Raw genomic sequence first — 20,890 nt, forward strand, 5'->3', positions numbered from 1 at the left:
TATATTTTATATTTGGTATACTTACATTAATATAAATCTGACAATGTACTACAACCGCAATCAGTCTTCTGTAGTGTTTTCTAAGGGAAATGTAGTCTTTAAATTTCTATGACACGTTTTACCCCACCGTGCACATGCTCCAAAGATGCGGGGAGGAAATTTTGTTTTAGATTTATATTAGTAATATGATAAACTTAAATTATAATTTATTTATAACAAAATCAAATCGTTAATTTGATTGGAAATTTTGCATTATAATAATGTGTTATTTTTATTGAGTGATTTGAGAGTTGTGAATTCAGTTCACTCTCATGTTTTAACGTACAAATATTAAGTTTTTTTATTACTTTTATGCACATAAACATTTCGTGGCACACAAGATATATTTTAAGTTTTTTAAAAAATAAATATCCCAAAGCTGTCTATAATTTTGCTTGTTATACAATACTTGACAGATTTTATATTTATTATTATTATTACATATAACATGTGGCCTGGACAGGTGTTATTCCTAATGTGAAAATGTATTTCTTAATTTTACTTACTATTAATAAATTTTTCATCTTTCTGGAGATGTTTGTCTGGACCCAAACATTACAAAAATAACACCTGAGGTTATGGTATATTACCAAGTTGTGTGAAACATATCACGCAACCAAATAGATAAAAGTGTAAGCAAGTCAAAGGACCCAATTCTACAAAAGAAATAAAAAACTAAAGGCACTGATCACAGACATCAGCACTCTTCTTTTGTAAAAATGTTAGTTATAATTGAGGGTTTTAGAAGCAAGCTTAGAAATCTCCACCAAAAACGGAAAATTAGTAATTATTACCTAAATAAAAGCGTAATTCAAAACTGTCTCTAAATCTTGCAAAAACATATTTCAATTTTACTACTTGACACCGCAAACTTAGCATTCTCCATTGAGTTGGCGAAGCAGAATTACAAATCTCACAATTCTTTTTTCAAAGTTATTCCCGGATATCTCCGTAACTCTTTCAATAGAGATTTCTAAGTTTGATAAACTGTAGAATTGGATTTTTTGAGCAGTGATACTACTGTGAAGCGCGATACTCATTTGATATTTTTTTTTAAAAACTAACCGTCTTTGTATTTAAAACATATTGTTTATGTAAAATAATGTAACAAAGAAATCTGCATTGGATGTTGCTACAATTGTGTCTATGGTGATACGAGAATGAAACAGATTGTGAAATGAGAATAACGTCTGAAACCATATTGTTTAGCGTATTCCCGTATAATATACATAATCCTAATATCAATAACTATGGGGGATGGATTTATCACAAAGGACTTGAGAATACAGAGATTGATTAAAAGGCTAGAAATTGCTTAGGTATAAATTAATGTTATCGTTTGTTGGCCAATCTACTTTTGATAAATGAAATAATATGTTTTTAAATCACAACAATCGCTGTAAAATGTATCATGGTGGACAACCAAAACACTTGATCACATCTATCAAAATATAAAGTACTATTTTCACACAAATATTATTTGGTGTAATAATAAGTAATAGATCCTTTAAAAAACTGTTGTGATCAAACTACAGGACTTTTGGGGACATATTTTCACCTGGCACTTAATCTACTAATTTTTAATCGAGGGACTTTAACTTCTCGATTGCCGAATTAGTGCGGATCAAAATGTTCCCCAAATTCTAAAGACACAAACTCTTATAGCATATTGTGTGTTGATTATAATTATTCTACAAATATTTTTGTATAAACCTCCATTTGCAAAATATTTCATAAATGTATTTTATACATTATTTTTATCAATGCTAATTTAATATAAAAACTTTATCGTTGTCAAATTCACAGTAAATATAATCAAATATTTGCGATTGAATCACACAAAAAATGTTGGAACTACAAGGCAGTTGTATTTCAACGGTGTGTTTATAATTCATGTCTGAAATAGTACAAAACATTTGGCAATACGTATGTATAAATAATTTGCTGGAGACAAACATTGGTCATTATTAATTACCTTGTTAAAATGCATAGGTGAATGGTTTTGTTGTAATATTAATCACCGCTTCACCGACCACAATTAAACATGTAATGTGCTTTACACTGTATAGTTTAAAAAGTTTACTGTTTTGTGAACACTGCCTTATTTTTGAACAATTTCTTATCCATAATATGTATATTAAATATCATTTTAGAATATTTTAATACTTGTCAAAAATAATTGATATATTTTTAAAAATCTAATTTGAATGCTTTATAAGTGTTACAAATTATTTTTCAAATGTAACATATTTTTAATGAGAATCTTGAATTTTTTAAAATGTACCAATATTCAAAGATAATATTAAGATTTGTAATGAATTTCGAAAATGGAAGTTTTTAACCATTGTGAGGGCAGCGCAGATCCTGAACTGAATCCATTTTATGAAAACAGAAATAAATATTTTTTTGGAAAGAATCCACCTAAAAAATTCCTTGAAAACTGTCAGTTTGACATTATGTTTACCAAAATAGGTATGGTATATAGCATGTCATTTGAATGAGGGCTGTATATATTTTTTGTGTATAATTTGGAATTAGTAACTAAAAAGTGCCAGTTTTAATTTCTTATATTGATTGTGTAGCGACGATTCGGTTTTACCTAGTTCAGGTGAACACATAGAGAGTACTTACTATTAGGTAGAAATATTGTATAAGCTAGAGTAGTTCTAGGTGATTCAAAATGTTGATTTGTTTTCTTTGAGAAATATGAAATACTCAAAGTAGTTCTAGAGCTTGTTGAAAGCTATATCACATTGCCTGTTTAGCGCAGTTTTTATTTTACAAAAGCTTTATTACAAAACCAACGAATTACCTTTGTAGATAATAAAAGTTTAACATAGGACAATGGTTTTATTCTGCTTCACTAGTGGCACTCGTAACTTCATCAATTCTAAGGTTGATAACTGTACAGCCGTACGGCTCCCGAAGTGGGTTGCTGATTGTGAGCTTATGAATCCATTGTGATGCCAAATGTCTCGCCACTGCTGCATTTTGGCTTTTATATTATCCTCTCCGGGACTGCACCGAGCTATTTGTACTCGGGGAGTCCTAGTCTCTATTTACTCATCACAATTGGCCGTATTATGTATGTGTAATACTGTGTACGAATACATTTTATATAACAACTGTAAATGTGTTTTATTATCGACCATAAAAAGGGTACGCGGGAGGAACCAGAAATAAAACAAGGACGCCCGAACCCACTGTTTATTGACAAACCGGCACTGTACATAGATATATCACAGGGAACCTGCTATTTCATGAATACGGCCAGAGGTCCGCGTAGGGTTATACAGAATCACGGGTGACGGTTATCCTCTGGGAGTGGACAGAGCGGGAATGGGCCAATAGAAAACTAGTCAAGCTCTTAAGCCTAAGCGTTCCACTCCACGGCGTCTCTCCTCCGTTTAAAATTAGTTTTACTTCTCCTATCTATTCCTAAAGTCCTAGTGTCGGGACTACTGCGAGGGGTACTGCTGCATGGTGGCGTACATGACGGGGGCCGCGCTGGCGGGGGCCGCACTGGCGGGGGCGGTGCCCCACCCCGCCGGCTGCAGCGCCATGCGGTATCCTGCGGAGTCAACACAAACCCAATACACTTTACAGCCAACGCTACACCTCAATCTTGCTTTAAATGCGGACAAAGGAACTGTTCACATTTACACAAATAATTCATTTTTGGTCCATTTTCTGTTAGTCATAAATAACCGTGTTAGAATGTGGAAAACAAGTTGTGGTAGAGTAGGGTTTAAACCTCGGACCTTTGATTCGTAAGTTCCTGATACTACCACAACCCCTCTGTTAATCCGACTACTTTATGCTTCTGGCTTTCATTTGAAAATCTGATAAATTAATATAGGTCTTCCCTTAGTTAATATTTCATAATTAAGAAATTTTCTCAACAGGGTTAAATAAATCTGAACAACTTATGCCCAAATTGGTGCATAAAAAATAATAAAATAAGTCGAAAGCGCCAAGAAGCGAGTGCTGAAGGCTATATCTCAGGCTGTGTTAATTACCTGCTGTCGACTGAGGATTATTGTATGCCGCTGCATACTGTTGGTATGTGTAGCCGGGGGGCATATAACCTGCTTGCATCCCTGGGTACGTCTGAAACAATTTCATTCATGTTAGTAAATGTTTATTTATTTAAAATATCCAGCGTTGATAAAAGATTAATGAAATCATAAATATTATTGTTTGGTGTCTCTCAAGGACATACATTTTACTTATGTTTTTATTTATTTATAATACTCATAGTGATTTGACAATATTGTGGATTATTTATATGCAGGCTTTGAGTTTTATTTCTATTATTGAAAACTGCAACAATAAATATGTACTAAAATTCAGTCTAAATTCTACTAGATCATTGTGGTCGCATATAACAATATTTCAAACTAAACCATTATCAATACTCGCATAAATCAGCACATTATTTTCCTTTCAGAGGGAAATCAATACACGGGAAAACTTTTACTGAGAAAATGCAATGATAAGTATTCACAGTTCCTATCTATGATTAGTCCACATTCAGTCTTAATCTTCGAGTTCCTATAGGAAGATTCTTTTTAGTTAATACCCTCGTATACATTTTGTATTCAATATTTCATCCGAGTGAATAAATATTATAGGTAGGAACTATGTAACTCTTATAACAAAAAGTAACAAATTGTAATAAATTTGAACATGAATATCAAATATTGCACATAGCTACATTTTTGCTTTAGCGCTAGTATCGCAAGTACAACACATTCCTATTAACACTGAGGCTGACATTTGGACCATAAAAATAATACATTGAAAACGCATTATTCAATTTCAGCCGCCTATTTCAGAATAATTATTTGATATCATACAATAATTGCAAAATGGTCACGGGCTGTCTCAGTGTACCTACATTTTGAGCCATTTATTTTGAAAGTGGGAATTTTTATATTTTGGCAAAAATAAATCAATCCATTTAGTCACTTTTGTCTTAACCCAGATATGCCCAATGACCTATATATAGTACACTAAGAACTTGTCACAACCTGCCAATCAATTTAGTTTATTAATTATCCTTTATGGAAAATGCTGTTTTTTATTTTTAGATTTACAATATGAAAAAAAAAAAAATAATAAATTCCGAGAAACAAATGGGCATATCTGAGTTAATTCAAATTGTTCATGTAGAATGTAGAGGACAATCAAAGTTTAGCCGGTTCAGCACTGGAACACAATGGTTCAAATTTTTTATTACCACTTTCAAAATAATGGGCTAGTTTATTGATTTACAGTGATTGTTACAACATCGACTTAAATGACAAAAATCGTGATTTTGGAGAATGTGAAATTTTTGCCACATTAAAAATTATAAATGTATACTCATATACATATAATCATATACCCTTTTATTAAAGAAACATAAACCTAAGAAGATATTCTGCTAAATTATGTTTGTGTTATTCCACAATCCCTTTCACACATTCAGTTGCACTCTAGACTTGATAAGGGGCGATTGTTATCACAGATAACTCTACACCACGATAAGTATTTGGAGTCGTAACCTTTGCAGATCGCAATTTGTCATGCATAGAAAATGTATGCATATATCTTATCCCGAGTACAATTAAAATAGGGAAAACATTTTTGAGAAGGGAATATGGAATATTTTCCCTTTGTTGCAACCAATTTAGATCTGAATAAATCCCTAGGGAGGAAATCTAGCCAGTCTGCAAACATTTGGACATACTCAAAACATTGTTGGACAGTTAAAATAGTTTGGCATCTATCGCATGAAATGTTTGAGTAGTCATTTGTAGACTTGATTTTTGAGATTTTTTCAATATTTTTTTTAAGTTAACAAGGGGTACGGGACACTGAGTTTTTAATATACCTAATGGACTTTTCAAACAATGCGGTGAATAGTTAATCGCCAGCCAAAGACGCAACACTATTTACATCGACAACCCCAGAAGTATAAACTGAAAGCAAATGCTTTTCCATTTTTATGTTCAAATAACAACAAACTTCACCATTAAAAACTTAATTTGGCAAAAACGTTTTCACATTAGAATGTGCCACTTCTCCAACTTACCAGATTATTATGCTAGTCAAAAGTAATAATAAAAAAAAGAAATTAAATTACCTATATAGCAAATTTACTGGAAGGTAGCAGTCTCGAAAACAAACAAACAAATTTCTAATTAATGAAATTTTATGTCCATACATTTAAAAAAAAACTCTTATTCTGAATCCTAAACATCGATTATTTCTATCTTTCCTTTTATTAAACCAATTCCTTTTCTATTGAAGAGAACCTGCGTTTGATAAATTTGAAAACCAAAATAAAAATTGTTTTATTTAATCTTTGACAATTTAGTTCACAATCAAATATCAAGTATTTTAACATATCCATGAATATGTCAAGTTATCATACCTGTGGATACCAATAGCTCATTTGTTGCTGATAATTAGTATATGGATATTGGGACCCTTGCGCCGTGAGTTGCTGTTGTTGGGCACTGGCCATATTTTGCTAGAAATAAAAATATTACACATTAAAGAACAAATTTCACATTCAATAACATACGACACATTAATACTGCATTTCTAGTAATTTTGGATAATTTTTAAAGCGCTGTTTTGCAGGGGATCGCCATAGGGGTGTTTACAATGTAACTGTGTTTGACATACTACATGTTACATATTTTGTTTATTTTTTAATATACTATATTTATGAAAAAAAATTATGCAAAATTAATTTAAGAGTTCTCCTTACTAAGATAATCTGTTCTAAGGACTGTAAAGTACATTCACGGAGACTGAACTGACCCATTTCACAACACGGCAAAAATCTACACCCATGATAAAATACAATACAGTGGATCGATATTTATTGTTTTACAATTATTTATTTATTTAATGCCTGGCAAACGCAATAACCAGTACACCATGAAACCGACTAATCTCCAGTTGATTTACTTTGCAGGATTTTCACCTGAGTACTCTCTAAATTTAAATGATGATTTTTGTAAAATTATCATTAAAATTTCTTTTGTTAATTTATACTATATTATTTGAATCGGGTTGCGGTGCCATGGCTAGTGTTGCAGACTCACGGATCAGAGGTTCGAGGTTCGTACCCCAACTTGGTTTCAATTTTCTAATAGTGAGTTGTTTACAACTTAATGAAAATGGTCACCAAAATTGAAATATTTGAGAAATTATAAGAACGGAAATATTTTTTTTTATTAATACATTAACCGAGGCGTTTTTCTTGATACTTTTATAAAAATCATTAACTACGAAGTTTTATAAAAAAAAAAAACAAAAAATATAAATATTTTCAAATTTAAATAGATACAAAATAATCTAAAGTGTCAATCCACTATAATTTTACTGTGCCGTTTAGATTAAGATGATATGTGTGAAATAGGCTATCCTCCGTCGGATATCACGCGGCTGGTTTGTTTATTTGGAAATTCTTGTAATAATGAACAGACTTTAGGATAATCTGTTCCGAGGAGAACTGTAGTTCTAATTTTTTTAATTTCTTGCAGCGTATGCTTTGGCCAGATTGTGATTATTTATTAGTCTAATACTATTTTATTGTTGGATAAATTGTTATTTTTTTTTTTTTAAATAATATTTCGGATTTATATATTAACATTTTTATAAATTTAGTCTGTAAATGAACAAATAAACTGATATCTAAGAAACTCCAACTTTTATATTATGCTGTGAAAAATAAGGCATATATTAAATTGTAAAATATTAAACAATTCTAGAATGAAATGAAAATAGAAAAAATGGATGTGACCATAAATATTCAAATCTCATTGAAGATACATTACAATATTGTTCATTCATATTAACTTACACCCACCAGAGTTGGGTCTGATTAGATCCAGTAGTATTGAAAATTATTGAATGTGTGGAGTGATTTTTGTATGTCATTCTTCTTCACTCTAATCATTCTACATAGAAATACCTTCGAATTGAGATATAAATTAAAATTATCAGACCAGATTTGAATGAGTTATTTTTAAAAAAAGTAAAAGAAATTGCAAAAAATACTTTTTGTTTGTTACTAGAGGTGCGATAAGATAAGCGATCGGAAGATATTGTCAACCTTTGACACGTGTATTTATTAAGATACATTTTGAAATTAAGAATATTTTGCAAAAAATAGTTTGTTCGGTGATTAATTTCTTGGTGGGTACCGCCCCAACCATGGGGCCATAAAATTAAAGTCAAATAGCGTATGGGCGCACGGTTGGAACGCAGTATTTATTTAACTTGTATTTCCAGATTATGTCGAGATTTGGACTGTCCGTGATATCTATAGACGATACTACACAGTAAACCTATTGAAATGTTTTTGTTTAACTGACTGATTTACAACCATTTTAAAATGTCACACAATCTTATCATCAATTCGGCAAATACATATTTTTTCTCTCTAAAATAATTCACTTCGCACAACACAAATGTTTCATTAAAACTTACTTGTCAAAAGTTGATAGTGAGTTTTAGAAAAGAAAAATAATTTATTGTAGCAAACATTTTATGATATACATACCTCATATGTACAATCAATATGCATTTGTGATAAAGCAGTGCATAAATTTACATTTATAACACAATTATGATATTATTGTGACCACAAAATTAATATTTTTGTGGTATTTCATGCTATTTATGCATAATATGTGAACTACCGAAGTAAAATGGAGCCATTTAACTAAAATGTACGCTTAATTACTACTATTTTTTTTTCAATAAATGCTTTTTAATATATAAAAAAATATCAGTACATGTAAGTAAATTATATCTAGGCGGAATGAAAATGTAGCCTATCTCGACCGGTCTCAAGCTTCGTGGGCTAGTCCAGGGACAGTGTAAAACCACCAGTTTAACAAATATTCTTCACTTTTCGACAATGTCAATAAGCTTTGTAAGTGGTAACTACCACGATATGTTTCAAAGGTGGATTTGTTACCTTCATTCAATAAATGAAGATCTATTTCAGAAAGAAAGTCTGCAACTTCTGATCACAATGGATACAGCACATGCTAATATTTTAAAAAGTAAAGTTTTTAAGTCACTAAATTTATCAAACAGGATTCTGTTAATGCCAGGACTGCGAATAATAGTTGCTACCTTGCAGACGAGATCCGGGAATGGCACCAATCGAAAAACAGAAAACCATGGAGCATTGATTCTGCCGGTACTTCCAGTATAAGCCAGTATCGTAACTATGGTAACGAGTTACACAGAAATATGTATATTTTCACACAAATGTTTGCATATGTATCGTGGATTTGCTATATCTTTTTAGGCAATGCAATATTTGCTAAATCCAAGATGTAGCTAGTAATGGAATAATTGTATATGAGGGAATTAATTATTAATATAAAAAGAGTTGTTTTCTCAGCACAGTATTCTCCAGGAAAGATGTTCATAAAAAAATATGCTTTCTACATTAATTTAACTAAAAAGAAAATATTAATTTATTACAATAAATTATTAACTTTGTAACTGGCTTAACTTCACCAAATTTAAGGTTACTATGGTTTCAGTAACTATGGTAATACACATGCATTAATTTAATCACAAATTAAACCGCTATATAAAGAAGTATATTATAGCAAATTAGGCATGACTCATATATATTATATAATCCCGCTTAGTAGTTTTACCAATGAAGAAGAAATTAAAATATCCACATCAAATAATAATAGACTCAATCTATTAACGTCTACTTACCAATTAATGTTTATATTAACTATGTTTCTTACTTTCTAGATATTATGCCTTTATCATATTATAAGTATTTATAAAATGACGGATTCAGTCATAAACAAATAAATCATATTTTAATTAAATCAGAAATCTGAATCAGAAACCCAATAGTAATATTCTAATAAGTAATTAAAAATAATGATAAGAGGTATATTCTATCACTATACGATTAATTTACAGTATTTGCTAAATAAATAAATAAATAAACCTTTCTAAGGGAAATTGTAATCCTTAGGTGCTCAAAACAGACAATACTTTCCATTATCAGTGGAATATCGGGGCTATACTGACAGAATGCATTAAGTCAACTGTCTTCATGTTTTTCAAATATTTTAAAATATAAGTGCAAGATGTTGATTTCAAATTTTATGCTTTGCTTAGAATAAAGATTACTCTTTCAAAGCTTTAAAAATAAAATAAAAATATTGTGGGAGAAATAATGCATTGAAAGAATAAAAAAGCTTAAAATGCGACTATCTCAGAACTTGTTTTAATGACTTAATGCATTCTGTCAGTAAAGCTTCGATATCTCCATACCAAAACACAAATTAATTAGGTAAATAGACTTCATTTTAAGTTTATTGTCAAACATAGGCTCTGGGCAAAGTGTGAAAAACTCACTAAAAAAATAGATAAATTTAGCAGTTTTGTTATAATAGAACGACTAATAAAACGAGTGTTCTTGAATTTTATAAATAAATTATATTCAATTTTGCATTTGTGGACACAAATAAGAATTCATTGGACAGATTGAAGACTTGTAAAGTCGGAGTCTGACTGAGTATATCTTCATTATGTAATTTAAAACGTAGTAATTTTTATATTTTAAAGTATTTTAAATTTCTCATTAAGATTACACAAAAAGATTACGAAACCAGTAGACATAGAAAAGTCGGTAAGTGATTATATAGAAATATTTAATGACATTTAGTCAAATGTTTGACCACAAAGTGAATGCTATAAATATTAACAAAGATTATACGATTTTGTTTCAACAAAATAAACTTAAATATTTGTCCTTTTGTTATCAATAAATAACATGGAAAAACAAATTCATCATCAAAAGGTTTAAATTATCTCCTTATATATTTTTTTTAATGCCACTTAACCGATATTGCGGGCGCAACGACTATAAGAATGTTTCTAAACTACAGTTAAAAGCATGGCTAATTTTGCGCATCGTGCTCATAAGCTTGTGTAGCAGAGAACAAGTTGATGAAAGAAGGAATTAATATTTTTTAAATGTTAGTTTTATGCATAATAAAAATGTCAATCGATTTTTTTTCACTCGAGAAGAATAGAGAAGAGAATACTTATGTGGACAAAATGGTACCAATTGAATATACATTTTTTAGCGAATCCAACGCAATGAAACAAATATCAAAACTTGATATGAATACAAAACAGTAAGTCATTTATACAAGTTGTACAGAACAGAAAAAACTCGACTATTTTTCTAAGAAGGTGTCAACATTATTGGTATTATTACGTTTATAGCTTGCCCGGGGGCAACCACACTGTAGATCGTTGCTACAGAAATTTTAATAAATTCAACACCATTACTTCATTTACTAGACTCGAGAATGTCCATTGGGAATACATAAAAGATGCAGAAAGAATTGAATTGAGAATTAGGTTTTTTTTAAAGGAATAACCCAAAAAGCCTCTATTTAGAGGCTTGTCAGCAGGTGGGAAAGATGAGATATTTATTTACTTATGCTTTATTAATTTAGTTCATAACATCTTAAGAACTATAGTCCTTAAAATATAGCTTGATTAGAATGACAGCTGTCAAACTAATTTCATTAGTGATGGGAAATTACTGATCACTGATAAAATTGATTTTATAAGTTATTTCATGCAATCATGAATCTCTGTTTCCGAAAATTGATATAAAAAAACGCAAAAACAAGGCTTTTAGAGTGTGTTTAACACAATTATTCACCAAAATATAAGACATTTATACTTTTTTCATGAACAACATCAAATGAATTATTTTTTTATTCGATCAATTTACATTGATCTTTGTCCAATCTCTAACATTTTTGCAAAATGATGTAACCTTGTAAGAACGTCATTAATAATTAGGTTTATTTTAGTTTTCTTTTAGTTTTAGAGCTGATTTTATATATTAATGTTGATTTATGTTTCAAGCATTGTATTAAAAAAAAAAATTTGCACGCTAGATACAAATGATTTTTCGTGTGGCAATATAAATAACTCCTTTGACATTACTACAAAGTTATGTCGTCTATTTTTCTGACAACTGCCATTCTAATCATGTTACATTTTAAGGACTATAATATAAACTTTTATTAACATTACTATTTTTTTCAAAATTTCTCAAGAACACATTTTTTAAAAATAATTTGAAATAATTTAATGTCGTCACTTTTTCTGACAACTGCCATTCTAATCACGTTACATTTTAAGGACTATAATATAAACATTTATTAACATTCTTATTTTTTTTTTAATTTCTCAAGAACACTTTTTTTAAAATTAATTTGAAATTATTTTTATATAGGAATTCGATATATGGAAGGAGGTAATAAAAAATACACCACAACACACAGACTAATTGAGATGATAAATTAATATTTAAGAATCAAATTATATGCAGAAATAATCAACTAATAATTGACGCATCTAAACAACAATTTATAATAAAATACACGTACATAAATGTAAAAATGTTATTAAATTACATACTTTATATTGAGTACTAGCCAGAGACGTTAAGCGCTGTAACACAATTAATTAACTAATGCAATTGCAATTCAGACATAATTGATCAATGTAACTAACATAGTTCACTAATGCAACACTTTAGGAACCACATGACTCGGCAGGATGATGCTCAGAAGTTGGCGGCAGATAGAGAAGCCTGGAGGCTCTTTGTTGACACTGTACACTCCAACTAGGGAGCGGACAAGGAAATGATGATGACACATTGCTCCTAATTGTATTCGAAAGAAGATCAGTTCATATTTTTATCTACCGTCTGTTCGTTATTACAAGAATTTCGAAATAAACAAACCAGCCGCGTGATACTAGACGGAGAATAGCCTATTTCACACTTCATTTTAATCTAAACGGCATGGTAAAATTGTAGTGGATTGACATTTATTAGATTCGTTAGTAATAAAACTCCATAATGCCTTTAATAAAAATATTAATAAATACGCCTCAGTAAATATATTATTAAAAACATATATATATATATTAGCATTTTTATAATTTACCCAAATAATTCCATTTTGGTGACCATTTTCAATGAGTTGTAAGCAACTGACTATTAGAAAATGGAAATCAAGTTGGGGTAGAGTGGGGTTCGAACCTCAGACCTCTGATCCGTGAGTGCGCTACACTGACTACAGGACCACAACCCGATTAAAATAATATAGTAAAACTTAACAAAAGAGATTTTAATGATAATTTTATAAAAATCATTATTCAAATTTAGCGATTACTCTCAGGTCCTGCAAAAGGAAATCATTTGGAGATTAGTCAGTCTCATGGTGTACAGGTTATTGCGTTTGCCAGGGATTAAATAAATAAATAATTGTAAAACAATAAATATCGACTAACCGTATTGTATTTGCACAGCGGTCCAGTCTCCGTGAATATACTTTGAATGAAATTAAACTCACTAGATATGATTAAATTTCTTAGATTTTCACGGCCGTTCAGATAAATGATCAGTTTTTCTGGATTATTATGCGATGTGTCATTCGCAAGAGCTTAGATATTATTACTTTAAAAGAGACTGAAATACAGTCCATAAATGTCAAATGTAGATTGAATAAATTACGGTATGTTACTCTGGACCGGCCTAAACGCAGACTGTTGACTGATCACCTTCTTCATTAATAAAATAAAAAAACCATGTCCAGAAATTTTTCTGATATTTTCAGTGAATAATAATAATTGAGGGAATGAAGCTATTTTAAACTAAAATTTGACATACTTCCATGCCAGAATGGGACAAATATTGTTAATTATCATGTCTCACCCATTAATTAATCCACTACGCAACTCAGACAAAATGAATAGCTTTGTGACTCACTCTCTTTTTATCTCATCTATAGTATTGAAATTCTTATCCTTTGTAAAATATTGCTACAAATTATTATTTCTGAGACCATTTTGAAGCCACTTTTAAACTACTGTACTCTCTTACATTTTACGAATTTACTCATTTAACAACAAAATTTAATTCAATAATCTTTTTGTAGAGTAATGATTAAGATACTAAACATCCTGAGTTTGATTCCTGACAAGGTTATGATGAAAAATTTATTTAAACAAAAATTTGTCAGTAGTTTCCCTGGACTGACATTTGAAGCGATCTTACCTTTATTTAATCAATTATCGAGACGTACTGTAATTGGCACACCGATAGTGTCCTAAGCGCCAGAAGGGCCATATAAGGGTAGAATAATGGATAATTTACATGAACTCTATTTCCTAGTACATTATATACAAAATGTAAGGTCTATGAATTATTTCAGGAAATTATTCATTTTCGGATACAAGTTAAAACACTAATATGAACTAGCGCCATCCACTGACGTATACTAAATAGACAAGGTATTCCCTCACTTGCCGCACATCATATTTAGCAAATATTGCATTACCCTAAACAATTTTAAATAAAAAGATAACACATCACGATACATATGCAAACATTAGTGTGAGAAAGAGATAAGTATACACATATTATTTTCTTAGTTTTTTTTTTTTCTGCAACCTCATTGCCATAATTATGACACTGACTGTCAGTTTTTTAGGTTAAGTTCTTTAAAATTGTAATAATACAGCTCATTGCCTGCTTATCAAATAATTTTGATGGGATCAACTAATGAAACCTGTTTGATAATAATAATAATGTTTGGATAATTTATATAGGGCCATTTTTGTGAAAATCACCTCAAGGGCGATATACATGTTCTGTTTTCTGTAGATATAATGTAATGAAAGTATTTTCTTATCTCAATAAAAAATGGCATATTTGAAAGTGGAAAGGATATAAGTACACCATTAAAATCTTTTTTTTTATAAAAAAAGAGAAATACATAGTTCTTATTATTTACTAAAATATTTACATTTTCAGACCATTTCCTTTAAGTCGTAAATAAATTGTGCTGGAAAAATAAAAGTCGAGTTGTGGTAGAGTGGGATTTGAACCTAAGACCTTTGGTCCGTGAGTCCACAGTACTACCACGGGACCACAACCAGTTATACCATTATTCTTATTGTTTCTGTTTAATACATATTTAAGTCATTTATTATGATCTAATTAAGTGCATATACTTATTTTAATTAGTTTTAGTTTGAAAATTTAAGAAACAATTCTCTAATATGCCTTTTTACTGTTTAATAGTAATGGAAGATGGGATATACATCTGAGTAAGTTAATTATAGCTGTTTTTTTTTTTTTTTTTTTAAAAAGAACAGATTTTTTTAAATTTTGGAATAAACAGAGAAAATTTCATATTATTCACACTAAACAGTCCATTCAAATGTTTAAAATATTCTGTCACGCACACACTTTGCTTATTTATGTGTGTGTGACAGAACGTTTTCAAATAAAATATTCTAATGCCTACTAACACAAACTAAATTTATAGGTTTAGTCAGTTCACCTACAGTCACTAACACATTAATAACATATACATTCTAGTCCTGTTTAAAATTTGATGCGCCTGAACTACTGAGCTCAATAAAATTAGATATTCCAACTAGAAACCTCAGACAAAACTTACTCTTTCATACTAGTAACCATAGAACTAACTATGGTTTTCATTCCCCTATACCCAGAATTATTAGGTCTGCCAACAAACATACCAGTCTTGATTTCATTGATAACAAGTTGTCTTCTTTCAAATGATCACTGAATCAAATTCAATTATAAACACCTCTCTCCCGCTTCCATTCCCACCAAGTCTACTATATACCATTGTGTCTTTCTATTTTCCTTTATAATAATTTTCTATGTATATGTCCTTTAAAATGCCCATTGGGCGTATATATATATTTATATAAATAAATAAATATGCTTATCAAACATTTGAACGCACTGTTTTTGGTTTTCATCAAAAAGTTAATAATAAATTGGACCAAAAATTGAACAAATGTGTCAATTTTCTTATCTACAAATGTCAAGTGACATCTCGAGGTGTACTTGGTTAGTACAACAGGTGTCACATGAGCGTCTGGTTCATTATTTTGTGAGAACAACATCAACTGGAACTGTCTAGTCCCCATATCTGAATAATTCGAAGAATGACAAAACGACAGTTGCGGGTTATGGTAAAATAAGACAGGAACTGAACTTTGGCAAAAGCTAAGAGGGTTGTCAAGTTCAAGGTCACGGCTAACATACCTTACGATACAAAACATTGTGCCCTTACAGAGCGGGGTGAGTTGTGGGTAGTGAGCCATGACACAATGACAAGGCACATAGTCGAGTGAGGTTAGTTACCTGACCATCGCCTCCTCCGTTCTCCTTTCCCCAGAAGCACTTCACTGTGTGACCGCTGATTTCCGTGTTGTGCGTGGCTTCTATGGCGTGTGTGGCGGCCTCTTTGGTTGTGAACCTTATGAATGCGTAGCCCTTATCTTTAAAAACCCTAATGTCCTGAATTTGTCCAAAGGCGGAGAACGTGCTTTGCATGAGGTCCTCGGATATGACATTGTTAGTGAAGCCTCCGCAGTAGACGGTGCAGTTGGTAGGTGAACTCTGGTTGTACACTTCGTCAAAAGTGGGCTGCTTTCCGCGTTTACTGTTGGTCCCGCCTTCGTTGGGCCTCACGGCGGGCGGTTTCCTAGTCGACCAGTTTGTCCTAATGGAGCGAGAGCCCAGCCACTGGCCGTTCATGGCGGCTATGGCATTCTCCGCCTCGGCCTTCTTCACGAAGGATACGAAGGCGTAACCTTTCGACTTGAGCGTTTGTGGATCTCTAACTATTCTACAGTTAGATATTTCTCCGAAAGGAGCGAAGGCTTCTCGCAGAGTCTGTGTCTCGATTTCTGGTGACAAGTCTCCTACGAAGATGTGGTGATGATTACTGGTGTCAGTTTTCGGCTGGTTGCCGGGGCTCGTCGCCCAGTTGACTTTCATTTCTTTATCCAGGAAGACCCGTTTGTTCATGGCGGCCAGAGCTGTCGCCGCCGATGTGTGCGTTGTGAATTCGATAAAAGCATATGGATCATTGCCAGGTTCTCGTATTATCTTACAACCCTTTACTTCACCTATTTGCGAAAATAAAGCACAGAGAAAATCTTCTGTCACCGACACGTCGAGATTACCGACATATAGAGTTTTGGGATGGCTTTCGTCCCCCATATTTAGTTTAACTGATAACTACTGATAACTTAAATACAACAATTAACACTACTATCGACAAATGCGACTAAATAAATATATTATTTCATTCCACATACACACTAAAAGCGAGATATAGGACATGAAACGTCGGTAACAGCGTCGAGTGTTCACCGAAAGACGTTGCTGTTGATTTCCTGTGGTATTCGCTAAATATCTGCGAACGCAACCATTTTGTTTATGACTTCCTGTTTAGAATTTTAAAAATTAGCGGGAATGAACAAACTTTACAGAATATCATACATGGTTTATCGGAACTGATTATGTAAAATAATTATAATGGAAATTTCAAAATTTTACCCTTAGTTTAAACAAAAGACTTATTTTAACATCACCACAAAAATGTTCACCGCAATGAATAGCTAATAAATTCTTTAGTAAGTATTCCACAGAGTCAAATTTAACGTAAACGTAGACTTGTTATGTAGAGAGGGTAAGTACCTGCCAAAAACAATGAGCGTGACAATGGAAATACTCCACATTGTCATAGAAATTTCTTTAGTTTACAATATTTTGATATTGCGTAGGATTATTTTCTAGGTGTAAAATAACGTTTCATTTTTCACACGTTTTTTTTTCTAAATCGTCCAATATTTAATGCATTTATTTTATTTTTTATTAAATGCACAGCTCCTCTTTGGTGTAATGGTTTTGATGCTTCCCTCACGCTCTGCGGTTCTGGATTGAATTCGTAAGTAGGGAATCCAATCCCGCACCATTTTTGTGGGATCGATGATGCGAGACAACACATGCAGGATCCGTGGAATTAGCTGGACTAAAATAAAAATGGAATTTGAAAAAAAATGAGCCCAGACGTTTTTCTAAATATTAATTCGTCCAAGTCCCGGCCTCATTAATAGATAATTAAACAACTTTCTTTATGAAAATCATGATTCTGTTTTCTTATAGCGTATTACTGAGCCGATAAAATAATAGGCTTTGTATAGACAATCATTGTTTTTTTCGTTTTCAGCATGAGTTTTTTAAGATAACTTTGTTGTTTTAACAGAATATTAATAATGATAAATTTGCATTCCACAAATATTTGAATTCGTTCGTGAATTTTTGTTAATTGATTTACACATTTCAATCATATTCGTACATTTATGTGCGATACGTGTATCTGAATCCGAAGGTGATTAATCGTCACGTTGGGGAAATAAAGTTCTATGTGGATTCATACTTTTTTTGAGACAAGAATGTTTGAAATGAAGACACTATCTTACCGAATATTTTTTATTGAGGTTGTCTTAATAAACTTAATAATAATTAAGGATTAATCTCGTTTTTCTTAAAAATTTTAATGCACATGGAACCGATATTTAAATATAAATATAATAAAAGTTCAATGTAAAAAAACATATTTTGTAGGATGGAACCTTGTTTCCCGAACGTGACGTAAATGTCAAGTTACGCTGGGATAGGGGATTCCACACGCCACGAGTATTTTGAGCTTAAGGGGGTTAACCCCCTTAAGCTCAGCGTTGCCAGGTCTACCGATTTTTCGGTAGATCTACCGATTTTGGGAGCAATCTACCGATCTACCGAATTCGATTGAAATTCTACCGATTTTTATACATTTCCTTGTTTTTTCCACAGAACAAAATTTCAATGCAAATAAAACGAATTCATATTATTATAATTTATTGCTTGTTTGCTGACTTCGATTGCCACCAGTTGCTTATTCAAAAAACTGCTTATCTATCGTACATAAGTATACAATGAATTATATATTAACTATGCAATTGGCTAGTATTGTTGAATATAATATGGTGAAATAAATCATGGCATAGAATTTCATGACATTACTGAAAAATGTATATATGTCTATTTTATGAAGTGAAATGTAGAGGGATCACTTTTCATATTGAAAATAATAGAAATGATTTTGTTTTCAGTTAAATATATATTTAAATTTAGTTGATCATTGTTTTAATAATTTGTTCAGTACTTCAGCAGTTAGCAGTTAAATTTTAAGTTGCACTGAAAGAACTTTAAAACGTTAATTATTTCTTTGTTTGACAATAAAAATACTATATATTTTGATAAAATTGTGTCATTCATTCAATAAAATAATATTTTGAATTTTAATCTATGTATTTTATTATTATTTTTTATAAGAACCAACTCAAATATTCCTTTTCTTAAATGAATATTTGAGTATTGAAATGAAATATTATAATTTACATTTTTTTGTAAGAAAAAGAAGACATTATAAATCACTATATTTTAGTGATTCACTTATTGCCGTCCTTTTGGTTTTCAATTGTTCATTTACCAAGCGTTTTCAACTATTTAAAGTAACGGCCTAAAGCAAAACGGCGCTTTAATTTCGAACAACTGTCAAATTTATTTTTGCCCCCCTCCTCCCCTCCTACCCCCTCTCCCAAATCTACCGAAATCTACCGATTTATTTTTCTGAATCTACATTTTTTCGCTTGATCGGGTCTGGCAACGCTGGTCAAACTACTAAAGAGCGTATTTTTGAGTGACAAAGAGTGTTATCAGTAAAAATGAGTGTCAGTATGGTTTATAAAGAGTTTAAGAGCTCGAGGGCAGTATGGAAACATTTTTAAGGTCAGAAAATGGTCCTCCGGTGAAATGTAAATTATTCCTTGCGAATATAAAAATCTCTGCTCGCTCTACTAAAGGTCTTCACACCCACTTGCGAACAAAGCATAACATGAAATTGAATGTAGTTGATACGCAAATGCGCCAGCAGCAGTGTTGAAAATCTAGCACTGGGAATGGGAACAAGTAGCCTGACCCAAAGTAGGTAGTTAGTTCTTTTAGTTCTACTGCTACATGCTTAGACGAGGGTGTTTCTTCTGTGTCAGTGTCAGTTCCACCGAACAAAATAAATTAACAGCTTATTTCCTACTTGAGAAAAAAGTTTATATGTAAGAAAGAGTGCGTAGAATAGTAGCGAAGGGTGGAATACCATTCGTAAAGTTTATCACGTCAATCGACATGCACGAATTATTTTAATCAGAAGGCCACAGATTGCCTTCTTCTGCCAATGCGATACAAACTATGTTTATGGCATACGGGGCATCAGTTCAAAAGAAAACTATCGATGAACTTGAAGCACTGAAGAAATCACAAAAGCGATTCACACACTAACTTTTGATGAGTGGTAGTCTCAAATAAATTGCCGCTATTTAAATATGAAGAAATTATAACATTGACTGATATTGAAACACTTTTGAAAAAATTCATATGATTAAAAATAAATATGTTAAAGTGTATAATATATACTCTAAGGTTAAAACTGATTATGAATAAAATAAAGTATGTTTTTTAAAATATAATTGTCTTTTATTTTATACAGCACTTCATAAATTTATGAATATAACCACTTGGAACAAAAAGTATCATTTTTGGCAATCCCGCAAATCGCACAGATCCACGGAGTTGATGTCCTCGATCCCGCTGGCCTGTGGGATTGAGATATTGATGCAGGATTGGATTACCTATTCGTAAGGCACCATAATACGGTTAGTTTGATAGCCAACTCTGAAACTGCAGTCATGGGTTTGCCTTCAGCTGGTTGCAAGAAAGAAATCCAAGATAGATTTTTTTCTTAATTTATTAGTCTGTATGTTGTGATGTAATTTTCATAACTTTATTTCATATCCTCTCTTCCTCATTTGCTGACTATAAATAAAATAT

General features: G+C 31.4%; 1 protein-coding gene across 2 annotated transcripts; it reads right to left on the reverse strand.

The window, feature by feature from the left end:
- Window positions 1-3,232: 3,232 nt before the first annotated feature.
- Rox8 (TIA1 cytotoxic granule associated RNA binding protein Rox8) lies at window positions 3,233-17,653 on the reverse strand. Of its 2 annotated transcripts, none has more exons than XM_088224108.1 (4): window positions 16,316-17,653; window positions 6,461-6,559; window positions 4,059-4,149; window positions 3,233-3,610 (listed from the first exon to the last, which is right to left on the reverse strand). In XM_088224108.1, exons 1-4 carry the CDS (start codon window positions 17,177-17,179, stop codon window positions 3,498-3,500), a joined length of 1,167 nt encoding a protein of 388 aa, XP_088080234.1. In that variant the 5' UTR covers window positions 17,180-17,653; the 3' UTR covers window positions 3,233-3,497. The 2 variants fall into 2 exon arrangements, with proteins under 2 accessions (XP_088080234.1, XP_088080233.1); XM_088224107.1 differs by having other exon boundaries at window positions 3,233-3,619; window positions 16,316-17,343.
- Between the last annotated feature and the right edge of the window lie 3,237 nt (window positions 17,654-20,890).

This window comes from Micrasema longulum, unplaced genomic scaffold, assembly GCF_059751315.1.
Source record: "Micrasema longulum isolate JH-2025_06_02 unplaced genomic scaffold, ASM5975131v1 h1tg000262l, whole genome shotgun sequence".
Taxonomy (NCBI): Eukaryota; Metazoa; Arthropoda; class Insecta; order Trichoptera; family Brachycentridae; genus Micrasema; species Micrasema longulum.

What these genes read in the sequence shown, in the direction of transcription:
- Rox8 (XM_088224107.1), bottom strand. Translation starts at nt 17,179, where the DNA reads ATGGGGGACGAAAGCCATCCCAAAACTCTATATGTCGGTAATCTCGAC. An exon ending in ACGGAGGAGGCGATGGTCAG is followed by an intron (nt 6,560 to 16,315) that starts GTAACTAACCTC and finishes TTTTATTTCTAG; the next exon opens with CAAAATATGGCCAGTGCCCA. An exon ending in TAATCCTCAGTCGACAGCAG is followed by an intron (nt 3,620 to 4,058) that starts GTAATTAACACA and finishes GGGTTTGTGTTG; the next exon opens with ACTCCGCAGGATACCGCATG.